Here is a 23,991-nt window from a genome sequence, read left to right on the forward strand (position 1 = left end):
TTGGAAATCTGTGCTGGCTTGGGGCCTCAGAGCATCCCTTGCGGTGGGTCACCTTAAACAGACCTGGGGCCGATTGACTCTGGCATGAATCTCCTGGGCAGTTATTTTGGAGATCTAGATGGGGAGAGACGTGTTGGGTCTCACCCAGACCATTCCCACCCCCCTGGGAGCCGAGTACCAGGAAGGGGAGACTGTACAGACTTACCTTCTGTGAAACAAGCTCCAGTGACATAGCCAGGGCTGAGTCTCCTCTCTCATCTGTACTCAGGGGTGACTTACGACCTCCTGCCACGTCCCTGCCAAGTGCTGGTGCTCCTCAACCCCCAGAGCGGAACGGGCCGCGCGCTGCAGCTCTTCCACTCCCACGTGAAGCCGATGCTGACGGAGGCGAACATAGCATTCACCGTGTTTGTGACGGGTAAGTCTGCTCCCATCACGGGTGGGCATGGGGCCAGCAGCAGCAGTGTCATAGGGGCATGCTTGCCATCAGCAGAGGGTATGCATCTGTGCCCAAGGTCTGACTTTGACACCCACCCCCCACTTGGGCATTTATCCAGCATGGGGTAAATTTTGATGGCTCCGTTACTTTCTGTCTCCTGTCTGCGCTGGACTCCTGGTCTTTAGCATTGGAGACTCTCCAGGTTGGGAGCATGCAAATAAAAGTGACTCATTTGCATTTGACTAATAGGATGCACAGTATTCAAATGAATAGAAAGGAGCAAAAAGCAGGAGGATGGGGATGATTAACGTTGCATACCCCATCCTTCAGCAATGAGAACTTTACACGGGCAGCACAGGCAGATGAATCAGTCACATCCTTTCACAACATCACTCCAGCACCCATCTGTGACTTGGAGATGTACGACGTGCACAGAGCCCCTCCAGGTTAGGGGAGATTCTTCAGGTACCTTTCTTGGGTGCCCATCTTAGCCTTGTTGTTTCCTCACCCTCTCCTAGTGGTTGGGCAGGTTCTTGCTTATTGGCTCCAAGGTTGGGAGCACGGCTTGGGAGAAGAGCTTGGAAAGGCCAATAGGGTAATACAAATGCCATCTTGTGACCACTTCCCTTAGAGCCAGGTGCTGGACTGCACAGGAAGAGGAGACTCTCCCTGGTTCAGGCATCACACAGTTGACATGGCCCATCCCATCCCAATCTGCAGTGCTTCTCTTTCTCTCTCCAGAGAGACCCAACCATGCTCATGACTTTGTGCAGAATGGTGACCTGTCCAGTTGGAACGCCCTGGTGGTCATGGCTGGAGATGGCCTGATGTTCGAGGTAAGGAGAGGACCAGGAATCAGGTCCTGCCCCATTGTCAAGGATCTTTTGGGATCTGCATTTCCCCCAAGCTGTGGCTAAGTTAGACTCTGTACCTGGATCCATTACCTTTCATGAAGGGACATAGCTCCCAGCTTTGCTGCTTGGGCCTTGGACCCAAGCTGGGTGCCTATCAGATGCCAAGGAAAGAGATGGCACCCAAAACTTCATCTAGTGCCTGTCACAAAGATGCCCAGGACCGTTTCCAGCTCCCTCAGAAACATTCCCAAGCCCTTCTGTAGTGCGACCAGGCCCAGAACAATGCTGCTCTGCATCGCTGTCCCCGAGGCAGGCTCTGGGATGCTGCTCTGTTTGTGCCTCCATCTCTGCAGGTGGTGAATGGACTGATGGAGCGACAGGACTGGGAGTCTGCCCTCAAGAAGCCACTCTGCATTTTGCCAGGGGGCTCTGGGAATGCGCTGGCTGCTTCAATCAATCACTACGCTGGGTAAGACACTCTTAGCCATTGCAAGGGCTCAGCCATGGAGAAGTCAGGTTGGAAGGGACCTCCAGAGGTCATCCGGTCCAACCCCCTGCCCGAGGCAGAATCATCCCTACCCAAACCATCTCATACAGCCATAATCTAAACTCTACATAAGACGACCCTCAACCCTGACTTGACACAGACCTAACACCCTACCCTGCCCCCGGTAAAGCAGGGGAACCATGGCAGCCAACGTCCTGCTTCTATAAAACGTTGTCAATATGTGCTCAAAAGGTGCCGGGTAGAGAGCCATGCCCCTGCTAAGCCCCCCACAGCCCATACCAATCTGCCCCTGGGGTAAAAGTCCTTCCTGACCCCCAGATCAGCAGTCTGACCCTGAGTGGAGGGGCAAAATCCTCTAGCCAGGAACCTCTGGTTTTGCTCCCAGCAGGGGTATTGGCACAGCCCAGTCAAAGCCCTCAGCCTTGGCTGTAGCCAACACTCAATATTTCTGAGAAGGCTTAACAACACCGACACACATAGCAGAAAGTGTGTGGGGGAGGCAACTAGTAAAGTCTAGAAGCATAGGAAATACCTATGGTAGAGCTTGGACACAGCTACACCGAGATCATCCCTGCCAGTGGCTGTCCAACCTCTCCTTGAACAGCTCATGACGGAGGGTCCACACCTTCCCAGACAGCCTATTCCACTGCTTCGTTGTTCTAACGGCAAAGAAGTTTTTCTGGTTATCCAATCTAAACTCATTTTGCAGCAAATTCAAGCCATTGGTCCCCATCCTCCTCTCTGCAGCAAAAGAAAAGGCACTTTCCCCTCTTCTTTGTGGCAGCCCTCCAAGTATTTGAAGAATGCTATCGCATCTCCTTTTAAGTGCCTTTTCCGCAAGCTGAACATGCCATTGAGCCTCACTGAGGATGCTAATGAGGGTGAGATCCTACCCAGCAGGGTGGCAGGGAGACATATGGGCAGAATTTAGTCACATACCCACTAAAAGCAAACTGCAAAGCCAAGGCCCCTCATCCATGCTACCAAAATTGCCTTGTTCAAAGAGACAGGGAATATAGCTATGGCCCAGCTGGGAGTGACTGTAGCTTGTAAAGACTGGAAAACCAGGTTATAACCAAGTCAGAGAAGCACATTTATCCTAGCTGGACAGCACCCTAATACAGTGTAAATGTTTTTTGGGGATTTGTGCTGACTGCATGTCACAAAAGGGCTGATTTATGGTCTGTGCCTGTTCCCCATTTGTAAAATGGGGGCAATATTTGTCCTCACTATGCCAAGTATTTTGCATGCTGTGGCTCCAAAACATGTCTGAACTGTCAACTGGGAGACCCTCTACTGGACTTCTCCCAGAGCCTTCCACAGAAACGCCACGTGGTTTTGCTCTCATGCATTAAGTGCAAGTCAAGGTGGAAATTTTGACTTCATTCCAGAATGAAAACACATCTTTCTCTTGGCACGAGTCACTGGGAGAAGATTACTCTGCCTTAGATCAAGCCGTATGGTTTTGCAGGGAGCAGGAACTAGAACTGGACAGTGTATTTTAACTTTTTTTTTTGTTGTGGTCAATAAGTGCCCCTCAGTGAAAAAAGGGTTCAGCAAGAAACTGTGGCTCTGAAAACTTTGCAGATCCTGAGAAAAGGGCTGTGCTTTCTTGAAGTCATTCTTTAAAGAAAAAAAAAAAAGAAAAAAGAAAGAAGTGTTAGACATTTCCCTGATCCAAACCACACATAGTCATCTCAACAGACCAGCTTCCGCTGCTTAGAAATGAAACCCCCTGAAGTTCTTCATGGGTGACAGCTTTCTCATAATGCCTCCAGCAAGAATCCAGTTGGGGCTGGATTTTCAGGAGTTCAACTCAACTGAGGTGCTAAGTCGTGCAAACTGCACGTCCAAAGCAGCTCTAAGGACAGTTTTTCCTAAGTGCCCAGTGTTCACCTGGTGCATTTACTTACATGGCTTCATAAATGGTTGCTGGTCCTTAGCACCTTGGAACCACAGAGGATGCACGAGGTAGGTCCCCAGGCATAGGGATGCAGGGCATCTTCTAATCCCACATCCGGAAAAGGATGCACTGCCGATAGCCCTGGCTTACGTGTTCTCTGCCCAAGCTGTGCAGCTAGGGCCAGCCACAAGTCAGCACGCAGCCTTCTCGCTCCAGTGCCTGTCCCTCTGTCCCTGTTGGGATTGCTCAGGGGTTAGGAGAGCACCTGTCTAAGCAGGAGGTGAAGGGAAGCTGGGATATGCCCTCGTGAGAGGCCTGATGGCATTCAAAGTTGCTCACAGAGCTGGGAGAGCTCCCAGTTAGCACAAAGCAGTGTGCGCCACTCTGCCCCATCACCCCACGCAGCACTTCGGCATCTCAGCCCAGCCCCTGGGGCTGTGTGTTTGGCTGGTGGGTGATAGCGTCTCTCTAGCTGCTCCCAGCCCAAACCTGCTCACTTTCTGAATACAGCTTCTTTTCCCCTCCTTAATTGGCAGCTCCACAAACTGTGCCCCAGGCTCTGGGGATCACCGAGTTGTCCCTGGGTCCCGCTCGGTGTCAGTCACAAAGGGTCACAGCCGAGCTGCTGCTTCTCCAGACGGCCCCGGGGGTGCAGTAGACTCCAGCTGGCTCTGCTGTAGCCATGGGCTGACAGGAGCCAAAGGCCCGGGTGTCGGTACAATGAGCCAATAGGCCTCAAAGACCCTCCAGGTGCCCTTTTTCTACCCATCCCAGAAAGACACCCTTCCCTTCCCGCTGCCTAGTCCTGCCCCCTCTGTGAGTGTGAAGGTTGGGCTCTCTAGCCAGGTGGGAAGGCCCCCCTCCTCCCCGGTGACCACCTTCCTCCTGTTGCCCATGCCGGTGTTTTGCACAGAGCTCCTCCGCTCCCTGCCAGGCTCCCAGCTGTTTTAGGCTGACTTCACAGCTGGTTCCTGGGCTGGCAGCTGGCAGGACCCAGGAGTGTGGGGCAGAACAAGAGGTTGGGGGCTTCCCAGCACAGAGGTAGGGGTGTGCTGGTGATTTACTGATGGCCCCCAGTTGGTCTCTCCTCTTAGTAGCCTGAAACCTCCTTTCCTTCCAGCGCAACCCCTCCAGTGGCAATCCCTCCCTCCTTCCCTCCCTCAAAGTTTGCCATTGATGGGATATTAGCAGGTTTCCATGGGGACCACGGATTTGGACCATTGCATAGGGGAGCTGAGATGCTTCAAACCTCCCAGGGTGCAAGCAAACTGGGAGGCCTCGCAGCATTGCTGAACCACCACACATGTGAACCTCCAGCGCACGTCTTACCCCGACACACGGCAGAATCCACCCCATCTTGGGTGCTCTACCCCCCCGCTGCCATGAAGTTGGAGCTAGTCTCCCTCTTGCTGGTAGATCGCCCCTGACAGCTTGACAGCAGTGACACGGGCCTGTCCTCGCCTCTCACGTGTTTGTCTCCGACAGGCCAGGCTGCAGGTCTTGGCCAGCAAATGCTTTGCTTGTCTGTCTGCCCAGCTGGGTTTTAGTCTGCCTCCCCAATGCCCTGGCCAGCTTCCTGGCTCCAGTTGAGCTTGAGGAAAAGGGCATAGGGAAAGCATCTCCAAGAAGAGCTAAGGTGAGGCTGCGTGGGCAGGGGAGTCTGGAAACAAGGGTCCTGGGGTGATGCTGGGCCCTCCCGGCCTCCCATTCCAGCTCCAGCAAAAGAGGGTAAGGGTGGCGCTGCCCCTTTTCTTAGCAGTCTTGGAGACTGCTCCAGTGCACCCGTGATGCCAACTCACAGCTGAACCATGCTGTCTTTGCATCTGTTTCAGGAATGAGCCTGCCATCAAGGAGGAGCTGTTGACCAATTGCACCTACATCCTCTGCAAGGGTCTGCACACACCAATGGACCTGGTCTCCCTACGCACTGCCTCCGGCAAGCGCCTCTTCTTCTTTCTCAGTTTTGGCTGGGGCTTCATCTCAGATGTGGACATCACCAGCGAGAGGTATCGCAAGCTGGGCAATGCCCGCTTCACCATGGGCACCGTCCAGTGCCTGGCCAAACTGGAGGTCTACAAGGGGCGTCTCTCCTACCTGCCTGTGGGGGAGACCTCTGCTTCTTCATCTCCCTACAGGGAACAGAGCAGCTCCTCAGGGCAAAGTGGCCACCACACCTGCTACAGAAATGGCCACCCCAGCCACATCCTCCCCCAGACAGTCCCAGGGATGTCCCATGTCCCTGAGGGGACCTGGCCAGAGGACTCCCTCCTTGTCCCCTTTAACCAGCCAGTCCCAAAGCACTGGACTGTGGAGCCAGAGGAGGAGTTTGTCTCCATTTTTGCCATTTACCAGTCTCACCTGGGAGCAGACTATGTCATGGCCCCGAAGGCCAAGCTTCATGATGGCTCTATTCACCTGTTTTACTTGAAGGCCGGGGTCTCCAGGACAGCGCTGCTCAAATTGTTTCTAGCTATACAGAAAGGGACCCACATGGACTTAAACTGCCCCCAGCTTCGGTACATCCCCGTGAGAGCCTTCCGTATCGAGCCCTTTGTGGCTGCTGGCCTCATGACTGTGGATGGCGAGATGCTACCCTGTGAGCCGGTTCAAGGGCAAGTGCAGAACCAACTCTGCAGGATCATCGGTGGCCCCTGATTCCACCCCCAAGACCTTGAAAATAAAATAGTTCCAAAAGGCTTTGATCGCGTGCGTCACTGAGCCCCCGGGGTGCTGGGACACAGGACAGGCTGGGAGCACCGCAGGGAATATTTATGCACCTTGCTACTCCAAAGCATCCTTTTCCTTTTAGAGTAGTTCTCAGGGGCCTCTGGTTTTCTCTTTGCCCAGTCCTGGTCCCTCCCCTGCCCAGAACGATGACTATTTTGCCACCTGATGACATGCACTTTATGGAAACCTCTTTCTTACTTTCCTCACTCAACTTGGAAGTGAGAAGAGAGGCATCCAATGGGCACAGCCTGCTGGAAGGGTCAGGCAGGTCTGGCCAAACAGTTTTTATAGGGAAGTGATGCAAGGGACTCGGGGCTCCTGGGTTGCAGTTGATGCTGGGGAATATATACAGAAGTGGGACACATCACTTACCAGAGCAGATTAGCAGGTACAAAGGCATTTCCTTCCCCTTCACCTCAGCAATTTCAATACTGGACTGACTTCTGCACCCAGAATGACCTAACGTGGCAGGGATTCAGCAGATAAGACCAGACATCTCACCAGACCAAAGTGTCCTTACAGTACAGGCCTCCTCTGAAGGGAAACAAGGAACAGAACTGCAAGGAGAAAGCCAGTCTGCTCCCTTCCCAGAGCTCACCGCACATACTCGAGGCACCATTCCCTTCCTCCAACGCAAACACCTCCGCCGAGTAGACCCTGGACACCATGCCTGTCTCCAATGCCAGCCGATGCCAATTGCTCCAAAATCACCGGACCCTTGGGGAAATGAAATGGCTCGAGCAGAAACAATGAACTTTTGGGACCAACGTTTGCGACAGTAAATCAAAACTTTTATTTTATTTTTTAAATATTTCTATCAAGAGCTCCCTGTAGCTGCTGAGTATATTCTTATGAGAAAAAGCACAATAAAGATCTAGCTTTTGCTAAACTAGACGTAGCAGTCATATTATGAGTGCTCCAACTTTACTGCATGCCCCCAAAAATGCCTGAGGTTGGATTCTTTTCCCATCTCCATCAAATTTCCTGTGGGATCATCAGCAGAAGAGCTCCTCAGTAGCATTTTGCTATGATTATTGCCATCCGGTTTGGACAGGGAGGGGTGTGGGTCAACAGCTCCAAAATAGTTTCTCATAGACGTGTAGAACCCCAGGCAGTCATTAACTACTATTAAATCTCCTTACTTTGTAGGGTGGAAAACAACAGCAGTGACTCATGTTGGGCTAAAAGATGGGACATGTGGTGTCACACCAATCTAAAGGATTTAAAATAAGTTAGTAGAGCATGGCTTATTTTGCTTTCTGCTGTGAGTATAGAGGAGAAATGCACCAACCTGTCTTACTAGCTATTTCTGGGCATTTAATACATCTCAGTGAATTGGGAGTGTAAATAAGATGAGGGTGTCACGGCGGAGTCCTCCAGGAGGGCTGTGATCTCCCTGAGGTCCCTCGCTCCGTGTCAAGGCTGGCCCAAGGCACCCTCTTATTCTCGCCCGCCACGTCTTGCTGGTAAATATAAGGTTGGGAGGCTGCCTATGACTCCCTGGGCACGGCTACTCAGGACCTCTGTCCCCGTGTGTTCCTGGACCCCTGGGGGTCTCCCGATACGGTGGGTGTTCCCCGGACACCCTAGCCTTATGGACTATGCGTGGCTCCTACCACCCCTAATACCATGCCCCAGGCCTCGCTGATGTGAAAGATGTTGTTAGGTCAAAATACACATATGCCCGCTCTTGGGCCTTCTCTACAATAGACTAGTCCCCTCTGGGACGTCCTCTTGAGCCACCGGTCTTTTGGGCCCACCGCACTCCCACCCTTTCTGATATGGGCTCACTGGGCTGCTACTCCCCGTCCCCTCGGGGGCAACCGCAGCACCTTGCCCTTTTCTGGGATGCTGTACTGCTAACCCTTTCTGTCTGGGTCCACCGCAGCACCCTTCCCCTGTCCTGGGTTTTCCGCGGTGCTAGCCTGTTACCGGGCTCCTCAATATTGCCCCTCTCAGACTCCTCAATATCGCCCTGCTCTAGGGCTCTTCAGTATGGCCCCTCTCGGGCTCCTCAGTAATCACCCCTCCCTGGGGCTGGGGTCTATGCACCCCGCAAGTGGCATCTGGGGTCCAGGAACACACCCTTGCTGGCATCTGCTGCGCCCGTCCTGGGCTTCCTAATATGGCGCTCCCCCTCTTTGGGGCTCGCTGTGCCCACTTTGGGCTTCTCAATACCAATATGGCACTCCCCCTCTTTGGGGCTCGCCGTGCCCACCTTGGGCTCCCTGATAAAACCGCCCTTCTCTCTGGGGCTGGGGTCTATGTACCCCACACACATATGTAACCCGGGGTCTGTCCCCCGTCTGCAATCCACTGGTTGTGCAGGATAATGCGCCCTCCCGGCGCTAGGGTACCCCACACTCTCTGGGGTCCCTATGAGGCCTCCTCCAACCCCTACAGCCTCACCCAAGCCTCCGGGGTAATAAACAACCACAACACATACTGCAAGCCTCCTGGCTACAACTAAAACCTATGGCACCTAGCCACTACAAAGTAAGCCACCTGGCTATAACTCAAACCCGAAGCCTCATGGCTATAACAATGTTGCTCCATATGACAATGGTACTTGCTACTAGGCTCCTTTCCACATCCTCGTTCCCGGAGCTCCTGCCTCCCAGGCTGCTGGCAGAGAACTGTCAGCCTGGCCTCAGCCCTGGGCTTTATAAGGGCCAGGCCCTGCCCCCTACAGGCAGCTGGCTCCCCTTAGTTGCTCCGGCAACCCACAGCTGCGCTTGTTACCCCGGCAACCCTCAGCTGGGCTCGTTGTGTCAGGCCAGGGCTCGCTCACTCTCTCCCTGGCAGTTTCTCCTCTCTAGGAGCAGGGGGTACCGAGGTGCCCTGCGACAGAGGGCAACTAACCCCCCCCCCAAACCTCATGCATTACAAGTGTTTTGATGGTGATGGTTATAAAAGCAGCTGCCACAACATTTTGACAGCAGCCATATAAAACCATAGAAATAGATGACCGAGTCCCTGCCAGCCATATATCTAGTCCAGCCTCCTACTCAAGTTGGGACCATGCATCTCTACACCAGTGATGCTTAATCTGGTTTGTACCAGGACTCATTTGTAAACATCAATGGCTAGTCTTGACCTAGTGCCTGTCACTCCTTACCCGCTGACCCCTGCCCCCAGGCCCCAGCCCTGCAGCGTGTGGGGCAAGGGAGAGCCCCCAAGCAGCCCCTTTGGAGGCTGGAACTCTGTTAGCCTGCAAGGGAAAAGCCATGGTTTCCCACATATTTCTCCTTTAAAGGAGAATCCACTTTGAAAGTTTGTTTTGTGACCCTTTCATATATTCTTGCGATCCACTTTAGGTTGCAACCCATGGGTTGAGAAACACTGCTCTAGTCCAACTCATCCAAACGTTTGCCCAACTTGCTCTTAAAAACTTCTCAAGAATTTGATTGCACAGCCTGTGTAGGTGACTTGCTCCACGGTCTAAACACATTCACAGGTAGAAAGTTCTTCCTAATATCCAACCTAAATTTCCCCTAGTGCAATTCAGTGATGGATAGCATTGTAGAAACCTAGGTAGTAGTCAAGTACATGGTCCACCCTACACCTGTCAGTCCTCTGCCCACAAGGCATTCCAGAAAATACACATCATATTCAGAATTCACATAAAATATTCTGTGACAGCCTATATGGATGAGATCTCCAAAACAAACTGAACTGCTGGAAAAAGAGACAGCAGAACAAACAGGGTTTCTCATTGCCCATACACTTAATAGCTTATTATTTATTCTATGTTTTTTTATTTTGGTGACAGCTGCTAAAAGTTTGGTACAAAGTGAAATAATTAAGCCAAATTTGCAATGCTTATGATGGTGAAACTGCACCCACATTATTCATCTGAAAAGCTATGCAATTAGGATTGCAAAACCAGGGAAACACAAAGTCCAATTGCTCTCCAGGCCAGGATTAAATGGAGCTGAAGGTTATTTGCAATACAGCGAGGCAGGCAACAGAGTTACCAGATCCTAAAATAAGATAGAACTCCTTTCCCCGTGGTATTTGGCCAGGAGTAAAAGTGGACACTCCAGACTCTTTTACTTTGCCTAATTCCTTCTTCCATTGTTGGGCAATTAGACTGTCAGGGAAAATCAAGGTCATATGCCCAGCTGATCTTTTGGGCAGCCCATAGAAATTGCTGCCCAACTCAAATGGCGCCATCTTAGTTCCAGTTCACTGTGCCTGAAAGAGTGCCCCAGTGGGAACCTGCCACATCAACTGCTACCCCGTGCCTCCTGTGTGTCAAGCTCAGATGTCCTTTTCCACATCAGTTATCCGGACTCGCTGTAAAGGCTCCGACCCTGACGGGTTCTGCGGGAAGGCCTGGCTCTCAAAGGGGCGCAGCACATTGCATGTGTGCTCCCCTGATCTCGAGAGTTTGCCTGGGGGGGTCTAGGGCGGTTCTAGAGGAGATCCAGTTCTTCAGCTCTGGGGAACCAGACTCCTCACCCATCACTGGTAATTCAGAGCCACGCATGGTGGCAGTGTATGCAGGTCAGGCTCCTTCTGGAGAAAAGGCTCCTGCTGGGGGTACACCAGGTGACTCTCTGGGCAAAGCCGAAGGGCTTGAGCTCATCACCGCTGGACAAGCCCAGGAAGGGTACAGTCAATCCATACCTCCTTCCATCAGTTCTCTGCTCCTGGAGCACAAAGCACCCATGAGCTCCAGCAGCAGCAAGGGGCAGAGCCCTGAGAGGGGCTGTTTTCAAACCCACTTCTCTACCACCCTGGAGAGAAAGATATGTTTCTTTCCCTTCATTTTTATCCTGCTCCCATGTCCAGAACAACTTAAATCCTGCTGCATCCCGTGCTAGCAACAGATTTCAAGCAAGCAACCTAAGTCTGGTTGCAGTCCTGGGTTTTTTCCCTTCACAGTCATGCCTCTGACAAAATTTCTCCTAGCACCTTGGTATCAGGTTCCCCTCGCAGGGCTGTTGATGCCTGACAGCAAGGTAGCACACACTAGGCTTTCCCCCAGTGTCTCTTTTTAGCCCAGGCAGAAGGCAGGGGAAAGGCCCAGAGGTTTGTTCTCACCAAGATATGGCAGGCCCCAGACAAGAGCTGACAGCACAGAAATCCCCTACAGAAAACTGAGCTTGTCTTGCTGCTACAGAGGACGCTCTCCAGGAAGTGCGATTAGCCTCTGCAGCAAACGGAGGTCCCGCAGCCCCCGGGTGACAGGCGCTACGCTTGAAGCACTGCTCAATGCAGTCTCCTTTCTGTAACAATTAAATGCCCAGTGCTTCTTCATTGATATTTTCCCCAGTCCCCAGACCCACAACTCTTTGTCAGTCACAACTGGCATGGTCACCCCAAGGAACCAGGTACTATACAAAGTGCAGCTCAAGCCTCAGGCAGCTTCTCCCACCTGCCCCAGTAAGGAAGGCATTGTCACCATCCTGCAGCAGGAGGACAGCCAGGATTTGAACTCACAGCATTCTGAATTCAGGCCCAAGCATCATCTGTTTAGCCCAAGAGTATTGAATGCATCAGGCCCATGGAGGGACCCCTCCAGCACGTGGGGTCAGCCTTGCATGCAGTGCACTTCCCAGACCACCTTCATGGCCCACAGGCCATATCTGAGACTTTGGGTGCCCTGGGTCTCCTTGTTGCGGGGGTAGGGGATGCGCACGCATGTACTGCATGTCCTTCACGTCCAACCCACACTACCCTGCCCAAACATTTCCAGGGGCTCCAGGCAGCAGAGGATGTTTTCTACAGCTGCTGCAGCACCAACCTCTGCTTTCCTCTTACGTCTGTTCCAACAACTGAATACAGAGGCTGGAACAACATGATGCCTATCCAGAGGTGCAAGCCTTCCCCCTCATTGATCAGGCCAACCTCAGTGTCCTTCAGCAAGGCCTTTGACACCATCTCCCACCTCATTCTCATCAAAAAACTAGGCAACTGTGGCATCGATACCTGCAGTCAGACAGATTGCAAATTGGCTGAAGGGTCGTACTCAGAGGGCGGTGGTGGACGGGTCTTTTTCGAACTGGAGGAAAGTGGGCAGCGGAGTCCCCCAGGGCTCAGTCCTTGGGCCTGCACTGTTCAATTTCTTTATTAGTGACTTGGACAACGGGGTAAAAAGCAGCCTGTTTAAATTTGCTGATGATACCAAGATTTGGGGTGAGGTGGGCACGCTAGTAGGGAAGGACAGATTACAGCAGGACCTGGACAGGTTACAGGGGTGGGCTAACGCAAACAGGATGGGTTTCAATACAGACAAGTGCAAGGTGCTGCACTTGGGCAGTAGGAACCAGCAGCATACCTATAAGCTAGGAAACTCCCTTCTCGAGAGTACGGTGGCAAAGAGATCTTGGAGTCATCATTGACTCCAAGATGGACATGGGCGGACAATGTGAGGTCATGGTCAGGAAGGCTAACCGTACCTTGTCGTGCATCCACAGACGCATCTCAAGCAGGGCCAAGGAGGTGATCCTCCCCCTCTACACGACACTGGTCAGGCTGCAGCTGGAGTACTGTGTCCAGTTCTGGGCACCCCACTTCAAGAGGGATGTGGACAGCATTGAGAGGGTCCAGAGGAGGGCCACCTGCATGATCCGGGGTCAGCAGGGCAGGCCCTACGAGGAGAGACTATGGGACCTGAACCTGTTCAGCCTTCACAAGAGAAGGCTGAGGGGGGACCTGGTGGCCATCTATAAACTCACCAGGGGGGACCAGCAGGGTTTGGGAGAGACCCTGTTCCCCCTAGAACCCCTCAGGGGTAACAAGGAATAACAGCCACAAATTGTTAGAGAGTAGGTTTAGACTAGACATCAGGAGGTGCTACACTTCACAGTTAGGGCAGCTAGGATCTGGAACCAACTTCCAAGGGAAGTGGTGCTGGCTCCTACCCTGGGGGTCTTTAAGAGGAGGCTTTAGGTCTACCTGGCTGGGGTCATTTGACCCCAGTTTTCTCTCCTGCCCAGGCAGGGGGTCGGACCTGGATGATCTACAAGGTGCCTTCCGACCCTATGAATCCTGGAGGACCAGCCCCCTCCTATTCCAGGAGAACCCTGGCCTTGCCATCTCCAAGAAGGCTGCCGAGTAAAGGTGCTGTCCATGCTGGCAGTTGGTGACATGGACACTTATCAACTTCCAATTGGGGGAAAAAAACCTACTTATTTCACATCAGCCAGTAAAAGAGACCTTAGAGTCACTGCAAGCTTAGACAAATGTGGCATGGCATCTCAGATCTCATCCTTAGTCATCTTGGTCGCTACACAGACAGCTGATGCGAACGAGGTGGGGTTGGTTCTTTAACACACATGCTACTGGAGAGCAAGCCTGCTCTTCTCAAGCCTCCTAGAAATGGAGAGTCTGATCCAAAGTCCCAGAGCTGTCAATGCCAAGATGGCCACTGAGCCACCAGGCAAGAACCCAGGTACGTCAGGCAGCTGCGGATTTATCGACAGCTCTTCCTTAAGACCCGATGCCATCTCCTGCCCCCGTGCTGTTTGCCACTTTACTCTCTTGACAGGCCTGTGAGTTTTGAGAGCAGAGTCCGGGAGCTGCTCCGCACAGATAAAGGCAGCAGACTTCGCCCCGTGTCATGTGCGATAACACAAGACGCCACGTATGGAAAAGGAAAACAAAATTAGACGGCAGAGTCGGAGCTATTCACAGAGGCAAAAATTTAATGGCAAGTCACCTTTTCTCCTTTATTACATCTGAATTAGCCAAACAAACAAACAAAAAATGGTTGGCAGGTAAAAAAAAAAAAAAAAGAAAAGAAAAGAAAAAAAGGTTGAATAAATCACACAGCACTTTATACATATATCGTAAGCACCCAAGCATTCACTTCTGCACGTGAACAACACACCTCTAAGCATGGCGTCAATAATTGTCAGTTCCATTTTTTTGTAATTTTTAAATACTGTACAGAATCAAGGCTACAAACTGATTTTGTCATAATTCTCCAGCAATTCCACCCCCCCTCCCCCCCAGCACTTAAAACAGTTACAGGCTGTTCTTATTTGTATATCACCCAGTCGTGTAGCCAGTTTTAAGGCTAACAATATGCATCATGCTTTGGCTTTTTTTTTTTGTTTTTTAAATTTTTTTCCTTCTTTTTAAAAGGTTTTTGCCTTTTTTAAATGTTATGCTTTTTTTTTTTTAACCCTTAAATATTACATACATACACCAAAAAAAAAAATACATAGCTTCTGTGTGCTCAACAGCAACCTCGTAACTTGGAGCTTCACATTATCAAAAGCTTAGAAAACTTGTAAACCTCTGTGCAGGCCTCAGCTGGGGGCAGACAGCTCTGAGGAGAGGGTGCTGCTTAAGGGGGGCAGTAGGTCCCTACTAGGCCAATAAGGGAACTCTTTCTCCTGGTTGGCAATTCAAGGAGCCCGTGCAAAGCTCTCGATTACAGTCCCAGCAACAGATGTCTTGGTGGAAGCGGGGAGGAATCGTAGGGGAGCCTGAGCAGCCCGAGACTGGCACTGATGCTCCCACCATCTTCCCCCAAGACGACAGGCAACCTGACGTCCCTCCACCCTCCCAAATGAGATGAGAGCAATAATTGTATGGAGAGGGGAGGGTGGATGGGAAATGCCAGGATATGACAGAGACCCCCTTCCCCCCCCCCCCCTTCTGGTCACGTGGTCAACTCAATGGATTGTTTTCTGCTGTGCCTTTCTAATAAGCAGCTTGTCTATCCCGCCTCTCCCTCTCCCGTGCTCCGAGGGAGTAGAGATGGCCACATCCATGCGAGGAATGCAGTGACGCACCAAAGGAAATGAGTGTCTGGAGGTCACTGTCTGCCGGCTGCAGTGAGTAACATGTCTGGCAATTTGTGGAACTGGGTGCCTTACACCAATTCTTGCACGCGTGCCCATATGGCACCTCCAGTTCCCATCCCTCCCCCCGCCCCCTTCACGCCCTCTCCTTCCTTTGGAGTCCATTTTCTTGCTCACAGAAGCTGATTAGCTTCATATCTGGATCTACTGCAAGCCACTCACAGCACGTGCTCCGTCACCCTGCGACGCTACATTTGCAGCTCAATCCAAACACGCGACCTCTCCACAACCCTCTGCTCCAGGCCCACGGCTCTCCTGGGCAAGCTTGCCAATTCATACGGAGGGTCTGAAGCATCAAGGCAGAGAGTAGGGAGTCCGTGGGCAGGCCCAAAACAACACTCCTCCAGTGAGTGGCAAAAGGCCAGTGCATTACCCCAGGAACTCCTACTGATGTTCCCCCTGCCCCACTCTACACTCAGGGGCCAAATCCTGCTCTCAAAGACACTGGAAGCAGGGGCATCCTTATGAATATTCAAAAAGGATAAAACGCTGCTTCTCCCTGGGGCACTGAGCCCACAAAGACAGCAGAGAGTTGACCATGAAGCTGTCACACCCTGCTTTGAATCAAGCAGCCCATCCACCAGCTTCGGCAGGGGCTGGAGAGCTAGTCAGGAGAGTTCGACTTTCCCCTGAGCCCTCATCCTCACTTTTACTGCCTAGGCTGAAAGACCAGCTTCCATACAGGACTAGTACCCCCAGGGAATGCGTTTCCCCACTGCACGGAGGTGGGTGGCTGAACATCTGCCAAATTCAGTAGGGGCTGGATTCAAGTTCTCCAGCAGTGTGCAGGAGGCAGCCTGCAGAAGTCCTGAGTAAGATGCCCACAGCCTGGAAACAACAGTCCCAGACATTTGTCACTGTTACTGCATGTCCTCTGAAGGACGAGATTGCCAGTGGAAGCCCCTCTCTGCTGCTAAAGCATGCACAGGTCTGGCCAGCAGTTTTCTATGGCTACACAGCAGCCCTGCAGAGGGAATGAAGGATGCACATGCTCTCTCTCGTTCATGCTACTGCCCACACTTTACCCAGACCCTCATACGAAACTGCTGGTGGGGTTAATGCATGGTTAGGAAGCAGGAATAGAGACCCACAAGGGTCCAAGCTGAAAGCTGCATTTGTTCAAAAGGTACTGTGTTAGTGTGACCCATTTCCCAATGCTGCAGCAGGCTTGGAGTCATTTCACAATGATCTATAGTTGCTCTAAGGCTCAAAAATAGCTACTGGCCTGGGGAAATCCATCAGCAGCGGTCAAAATGGACAAGGGAAGGCTGCAGCAGGTTTTACAGCCACACCAAAGCTGCTAGAGATGCAACATGCCCTAGATCTATCTGTGCAGTTGATCGATTGGGCCAGAGATACAGCAATGCAGGCAGGAATACATGGCAGGGGGCCAACCTCGAGGGCTCTGATGCCTTGCTAAGTAGTGCCAGGAGGAACCTGAATCCTGTACGTTTCCAAGGTGTTGGCGGGGGGCAGGGCAGGGAGTGGGAGTGGAAATTCATCCTAGTCTAGAGAACAGGACATAGCAGAGGCGGCTGAACCTACTTCCAGAAGAGACACCCAAAGGGAGTGGCAGGGTATTGTCCTGGGCAGAACAAACAGCTCATACAGCACTCGGTTTCTAAATCATAAGTACCAGAGTGGGTGAGCCATCCATTTTCCCGTGAAGAACTACGAGGAAGGCATAGATGAAAGCAACACAGTAGCATGTAGGAAACTGACTTAGCCACAGTCTAGTGTCTGCATGTTCTCAGGCTTGAATAGGCTATTAAAAAAACAAAACAAAACAAAAAAAAACAAACAAAAAAAAAACCAACAAAGAACCCACCATGAGATCCAGCTGTGCAGGAAAAAAAATGGTGGACAGGGAGGAAACTGCCTTTCATCACTGCATGCCATACCAATCGCATCTCCTGGGCTCCATCCCCAAGCAGAACTAAACTGGCAGACAAAGCACCCAGGGTATAGTGGGTGGGGAAAGAAAGCCCCCTCTCTGCACACAGAGATGCTCAGGAAGTGGTGGGCAGTTCCAGATTGCTGGGTGCAACAGAAAAGTCTCTGCTCCTTATACTTTGGGACTGTGGACAGTGCGGGGGATGGTGGTGAAGAGCTATTCAGACAACCTTCTCTGGGAGAAGGAAGGAAAGTGCCAGGAATGAGTGATGGGGTTATCACCTTCATGATAGCAAACCAGCTGAGGAAGAGAGGCTGAGGTGAGAGAAGCCAATTTATTGGTGTACCGATGGCTGCTCCATTTCCTTTCTGCCTTTCCCATCTCCTCTGTGCCCGTCTGTCCATAACCCGATGGTTTATTTGTCCTCTCTCCACTCGGGAATATTGGCCTCTACTAAGGCAGCCCGGTACTGCTGCAAGACACCACGGATACTTTTGATGAACCCCTTGGACAGGGGGAAGAGGGGGAACCCGATGTCAGGGTAACCGCTCTTCTCAGGGAGGAAACTCCTGTAGCTCTTTCTCCTTTTCTTTGGTTTCACACTTGGCTGCAAGGCAGAGTCCTGGGCAGCTTTCCCTTCGTCCGTTAGGTCTCTGGCCAGGGCTGCCTCTTGGGTGTGGCCTGTGCTCTCCGAGTCTGAATACTGATGAAGGTCACCGGCTGTGAGCGTGGAGGCCCCACAACCCGAGTCATCCAGATCCTCCCTCCCGTCAAGCGCCGAGTCGGACAGCTCTGCCGCTGCTGCCCCCTGTTCTAGAGGGCCACCGTACTCATCCAGCGACTCCATGGGTCCTCCCGGGCTCTCAGCCAGGGCACCGCACGCAGAAAGGAGAGAGGAGGAATCTGCTCCGTTGGCTTGTTCATGGCTCCTCTCCACCAGCTCGTTGGTCTCCAACCAGGACTCTATCCGGCTGACCAGGCGCCAGCCATTGCAGCAGAAGTGCTCACGGATCTCGTGCTCAAAGACCTCCACGGGCCTGCGCAGTAGCTGCATCATGGACTGCACCACACGGATCAGGGCCATCTCGTTGTAGCAGCGGCTGTTCTCGTAGCCCTCCTGCAGGCCCCGGTCACTGTCGAACCCGGCCTCATTGTAATAAGGTTCATTCACTAGGATCAGCCCTGCCAGAAGGAAGGAGAGAGGAAAGGCTTAAAAACTGGGACACTGCCATGCTGGTCTGGGTCGGAGAGCAGATGCTGCTGGGTGGCATCCAGGCCTCAAGGGACAGGTGGTTTCTGCACCCCTTGTATCTCCTCACCGTGGGCTCAGCTCAAGCCTTCACCTGCAGCCGCATTGCCTCAAGCTGCGCAAATCTGGCAAATGGCAGGGATGGGGGAAGGCAACAGGGGAAGTTACTTTTGGAGAAGGCTCTTTTGACTTAAATGCCTGGCATTAGCCATGCTGAGCTGGTAACACTTGGGAATTGTGGGCACACACCCTGTGAGATGGTGACCTGGCACATGATACCGCTGGGGGCACTTGTGTGAAGATGGCTGTGCACTGGTCTCGTGTTTCAAGCCTCAGGAACACCTGCTTGGGAGACATCCAGAACTGGACTAGCGAGGGATACAGTATGTATCCTTTTCTGGTCCACCCACCAAGCCCAGCCATGCTCTATCGACAGGCCATAACTAGTTGCAAGTGGCCAGTCACCCACGTCAAATTCTTCCCCATTGCCATTTGAGGACTTATTGTTTTGCTCGAGCGTGGCAATGGCACCGAGGTTTCCAGCCTGCTGGCGATGCCACTAACTGAGTGCTGTGGACTATGGGATCTCTCAAGCTAAGGCAGGAGGAGTGATAGGGGGAAAGATGTTCCCATTAACAAAATTCCTTCAACAAATTCAGAATGGAGACAAGCACCAGTTGATATTTCTCCCCCTAAACCTGAGGAAACAACTTTGTCGATGAGCAAGGAAGAGAGACCTTGGTTCCCAGCATAAATGCCCTTAGGCCAAAGCCCGGTCTTGTCCCTGGACTTTGTAGATTGGAGCCCATTTGGGTGAAAACTTCTGTGCAAGACCAAGCAGATGCTCTGGGTCAGGCTGGAAGTGGCGGCAGTGGCAAAAAGATCTGCAGGAAGCCAGAGCTGCAGGACTTAGTTAGGCACACCTCTGCTTGCTTAGTCTCAACTTAGGCACAAAGGTAAATATGACCAATGTTCAAGTAAAAATAAGCAGCACGTAGGCTGGGCCGGTGACTCACTGGTTATAAACAGCTATGTGGGGAGGAGCCAGGTTTAGCAGGTCTCTGTGCTCTGAAAAGTGCTTTCAGACTTCAGCTGGCAGCTGGAGGTGGCTCTGGTTCACCTTCCCCGCCACAAGATAGCAAGGAAAATGCTGACCACTACTAATGCTGCTGTGAAAGGGAAAGGGATGAGGGAGTGTGGGAGGGACAGAAGGCAGCCAAAAATAAGGGATGACATGGACACCAACTTGGATTGCTAGCTCAACAGCCTCCTCCACAGAGCCCAGCAAGGGAAGGAAGGGTCCGACTGGACAAGAGAGGACCTGCTCTCTTCTATGGCATAGTGACTTCCTATTATCCCCTCCTGAAGGTCACCTCCCCACTCCCTCCCCCCAGTCAGCCTCTTCAGCTGCATTTACCTTGAATGGAAATGAGCACCTGCAGAAGGCTGGATTTGCTGGTCCACCTCTCTGTTCCCTGGAACAACACACACACACATTATAATGAACCACGCGTAATGGAGCATGACCAGACCTTTTTTCTAAATCTTTCCAACACTTTATACTGAAAAAGAGAGAGGTGCCAGCCTTTGGGCTGCGGCCAACAGTGATCAAGACGCATTCAAACATTTGCTGCCCAAAACCTCAGTCTCTTAAGGGGCCGTATGTATAATTCAGACTTCACAGAAGGGAGCACGTATCTGGCTTCCTCTACAGAGCTGTGCACACACCTGCAGTCTCTTTTGTAGCACCTGCCCTTGGGCGGGCTAATTATGTCCAAATGTGGAGACCATATCAAATGACCACAAACCTACCCTAGAAGTCATCGCCACCCACACTCCCTTCAATCTCAGCTGTTCAAGAGTTAACTAGCATCATCCCCTAACTCACTGTGCCTCTGTGGTCCTAGTTAACCTACCTTCCAGTTAAACTGCAGTGAACAGCCAAGCTAATGTTCCAACCCTGGCGAGACCTGAACCCAAATGGCAGAGGTCCTCCCATGATGCTCCCCAGCTTCTCTCAGCCCTGAGCCAAGGGCCAAAGGTAGGTTCTGCAGTAGCTTTTTCTCTCTCTCATATACTATGCTTTAGCTCTGCCAAACCCAGTTTTCAGGCACAGTTCAAAGCTCAATGCACTTAGAGCTTGACCCTACATCAAGATTTGATCCTCATCTGTCAAGTTTGGCCCCAAGGACAAAAATGGAGATAGTTGCCTAGTCACCGAAGCTTGGATTACCTGAACAGCCTGGTATCTCACAGAGAGACTGAGGACAGTATTACCTTGCCTATCCACGTCCCCAGAAGGCTGACGCACACCTTGCCGTTGTCATACAGGTTGGGGTTCAGTCTCCCACTGCACTGGGAGAGGTAGCGGAAGAGAGGAGGGACCGCAGGGTAGATGTTGGGAAGTTGGATATCAAAAAGGAAGAGGCCGTCTTCATAGGGTGTGCGTGTGGGCCCCTTGATAAGTGCTGAGAAGAGATCCTGTGAAGAGAGGAAGTGTCAGCACGTGGGACTGAGATACCTGAAGAGACGGGGTGAACCATCCTCTTCCCAAACAGAACGATTCTGAGCTCCATATGGAAATGTGAGTGCTGTGTTTGAGGGGGAAAGGGAAGACTGAAGAGATTAAGGGGCTTTAATGAACTCAGCGCTAACTACGGGTCCTAGAAGAAGTAGCTCAAGTTGTTCAGACCTCCCCAGGCCTACAAGGAAATGGATTCTTGCTGTGGACTTTACCCATCAGAAGAGCTGAACATCAGTTCTCATCTTTCCACACTGCAGGTCCAAGCACATATTTTGGAATAAAGTTTTCAAGGGAGGAGCAGGGATTCATGAAAAATGCCACTTCATCTAGTCAGTACAGTCACTACCTTAGTTGCTCTTTACCCACATTTCCATCTCAGCCTAATTACACTGCAAACCAAGGACTTTTGGGGGGATGATATCCTTTATTGGACCAACAGCATGGCTGGGATGACATGAGATACGCTTTCAAATGCAATGTATTTTGCATTCAGGTCAGACCCAATGAAAAGCACTTTGAATTTGAAAGCTCGTCTAACGTCATCCCAAGCAAGCTGTTGGTCCAATAAGAGACATCACCCCCCCCCCCCCCCAAAATCTTTGTTTCTCAATTCCTGGACCATCATAGTGATGGGAGGGAGGGCCCGAGTCAGAAGCAGCTGTAAACTGTTGGTCCCTAATACAATCTATCAACCGTAAAATGTTGTTCATTAGAAATGCCAAGGGAGCCAATGCACTGTAATTATAACTCTAATGAGTTGCAGATGCCTTTGCAGCTCAAAAACTGGGGATTAATGTTTTGCATACCCTGCCTAGCCTTAAGTATCAGGTTGCATTAAGCCAAGCAATAACACAGAAACTGGGGCACATGGACTTGCCATTCTGTCTTCAAATGTCTTGACCATGATGCCATCGGGCAGCGAGGTTGCTAGCAGCGCCATTTCTTTCCTCACTGTGCTGAAGAACTTCTTGGCTTCTGGGGGCTGGAATTCCATTTTCTTAAAGGCGTGAGTGTCTAAAGGATCAGAGAAATTGCAGCTGATTAAAGCAACTTTCCTCCAAACACAAGGTCATACACCCTCAAATAGAGTTTCCTCCCTCTAAAACCCAAGCGGCATCATGGCAAGAGGCTAAGCAGATAAGCTGGTCACACGACTCTTGTTGTCCAAGGTGTCAAGCCACTTTGTTTACAGCAAGTCTCAGTAGGGTTGCGTGTTGAGACATCTTGAGCACAAAATCTCCCATCTTGACTGATGAGCTATGTTAACAACCTCTCTTTATTCACATTCAAAACAAGGCTGCGCCAAGTTTTCCCCATCTGTCCCATCTATGATGATCAATCCACCCAATGTCTTAAGCTATGCTGCCACCAATGCATCCCAGAACTGTACGTCTTTGCTTAAGCGAGCAAAGGCCACCAGTGCCAGGAGGTACATGTGACAATATCCATCCTGCCTCTCAGTCCCCATCCACCTCTACACTATGCTAGTTTGAAGAAACTTCATGCTCGTGGATTGTTGACTGCAAAACTCTACATCTCAGCTCAGTTCCTGGCTGCGACAAGGGTGCAAAAGAAGGGAATCTACACCACAAAAAAACCCAAAACAAAAGAAAAAAAAAGACAACTGGTGACAGTGCTCTGTGCTACTACACAGCAGAGCCAGATTTGGTTCCCAGACCAGACTGTTCTAAAAAGAGCAGCCCTGTTTAATTACCCCTTCCCAATTAACTTGAGCACTCCAAGGGTGGAGCACCATACTCCCTCCTTAGAGGAGCAAGTAGTTTGAATGGGGGCAATGACAACCTGGCAAGGCAGTGGAGGGACAAGTCAGTCATCCTGACTGGGACTCACTCACCTGGGGCACACTCCAGCACAGAGAAGACCTCCCCTTTGGCACTGGTAAAGGTGACGCCAGGCTTGCCTCCACTCTGCTGGCACAACACTGGCGTCTCACTGGGCCACTCAGACCTCACCAGTGCCTGCGCCTCCACTTTTTCTTCCTTCTTCTCTGTCTCCACCATGGCTTCCATCTTTTCCTCTTCCACAATGGCAACGTTATCCAGGGTCTTCTTCAGATTTTCCTGAAGCTTTTTGATGTCGTCCAAGAACTTCTTCTCCCGTGTGGGTTTTTCGGGCTCCACAGTTGGGGAGGTGGGAGAACCAGTCAGCAGCTGCTCTACGGTCATGTTCTTTAGGCTCTCCAAGATCTTGATGGCCTCTTTCAACTCCCGGAAGCTCTTTGGAGCTCCTTCTTTTCCGACCTTCTCTGCAGTTAGATCTGGCACTGCCATCGCCACAGCACCCTGTACTTGCTCCTCTATTTTTTTTACCTCTTCTGCTATTGGCTCTTCTGGCTCTACTTCCTCGATTTTTGGGTGGTCATCTTCCATGAGGCCGTTGTCTGTCTCCCAACTATCACTTTCATCCTCCCATTCATCTGAGGATGCCCCGCTGGTGCTGCCATCCACAGAATCATAGTCCGATTCTTCAATCTCTGATTCTATGTTGTACAAGTGCTAAAGGAGACCAGAATCAAACCAGAAACCAAGAAGTAGGAGTCAGCCATGCATGGTTACTGACATTTCACCTGGACACAGATCAGTCTCTACCATCATACAAAGAGTAGCCAGAAATGGGACACTGCAAATGAGTTCTTCCCATTGGGCTGTTCTCTTTTTACCTATGCAAGGTGGCTTCGGTTTGCTCCAAGTGCCGGGCTCACAAGCTTCCTATGCACTAGGTTTTGAGTCAGCATTTTTCCCTTCAAAACAGGGTATTCTGGGATAATGAATGCAACTATTCAAGGTCACAGCAGTGCCAGGAGCTGGGAATTCAGCAGCACACTAGAGTGTGCATGCAGTCTGCAACTTCAAAGCAGACACTCTGGGGTTTCTGAAAACCCTTATTAGCATTGCATGCTCCATTTCTGCTTTTACTGCCCCAGAACAATACCCAACCTGGCTGGTTGCCTTCTAAGCCTCCACCAACACAAGGCTGAACCAGCCAGAACAGGCACATGTTACTACCTTCTCCTGTGGTACCTAGCCTTTTTCAGAGCTTTGCTACAATTT

At 51.4% G+C, this 23,991-nt stretch overlaps 2 protein-coding genes across 3 annotated transcripts in view; one reads left to right on the plus strand and one right to left on the minus strand.

The window, feature by feature from the left end:
- SPHK1 (sphingosine kinase 1) overlaps positions 1-7,323 on the plus strand; it is a 28,227-nt gene extending 20,904 nt beyond the window's left edge. For both annotated transcript variants that reach the window (XM_006269225.4, XM_014601810.3), the window contains exons 2-5: positions 269-418; positions 1,181-1,275; positions 1,647-1,762; positions 5,537-7,323. In XM_006269225.4, the coding sequence (XP_006269287.3) occupies positions 269-418; positions 1,181-1,275; positions 1,647-1,762; positions 5,537-6,359 (1,184 nt within the window). In that variant the 3' untranslated portion in view covers positions 6,360-7,323. The remainder of the gene's footprint in view (positions 1-268; positions 419-1,180; positions 1,276-1,646; positions 1,763-5,536) is intronic.
- A 6,743-nt stretch (positions 7,324-14,066) lies between these two features.
- The window catches only part of UBE2O (ubiquitin conjugating enzyme E2 O), a 92,676-nt gene continuing 82,751 nt past the window's right edge, over positions 14,067-23,991 (minus strand). Inside the window, exons 14-18 of the mRNA XM_019494191.2 lie at positions 22,776-23,436; positions 21,798-21,934; positions 20,674-20,877; positions 19,814-19,871; positions 14,067-18,329 (exon numbers count right to left, since the gene is read on the minus strand). Of these exons, the coding sequence (XP_019349736.2) occupies positions 17,563-18,329; positions 19,814-19,871; positions 20,674-20,877; positions 21,798-21,934; positions 22,776-23,436 (1,827 nt within the window). The 3' untranslated portion in view covers positions 14,067-17,562. The remainder of the gene's footprint in view (positions 18,330-19,813; positions 19,872-20,673; positions 20,878-21,797; positions 21,935-22,775; positions 23,437-23,991) is intronic.

Source organism: Alligator mississippiensis, chromosome 8 (genome assembly GCF_030867095.1).
Source record: "Alligator mississippiensis isolate rAllMis1 chromosome 8, rAllMis1, whole genome shotgun sequence".
NCBI lineage: Eukaryota > Metazoa > Chordata > Crocodylia > Alligatoridae > Alligator > Alligator mississippiensis.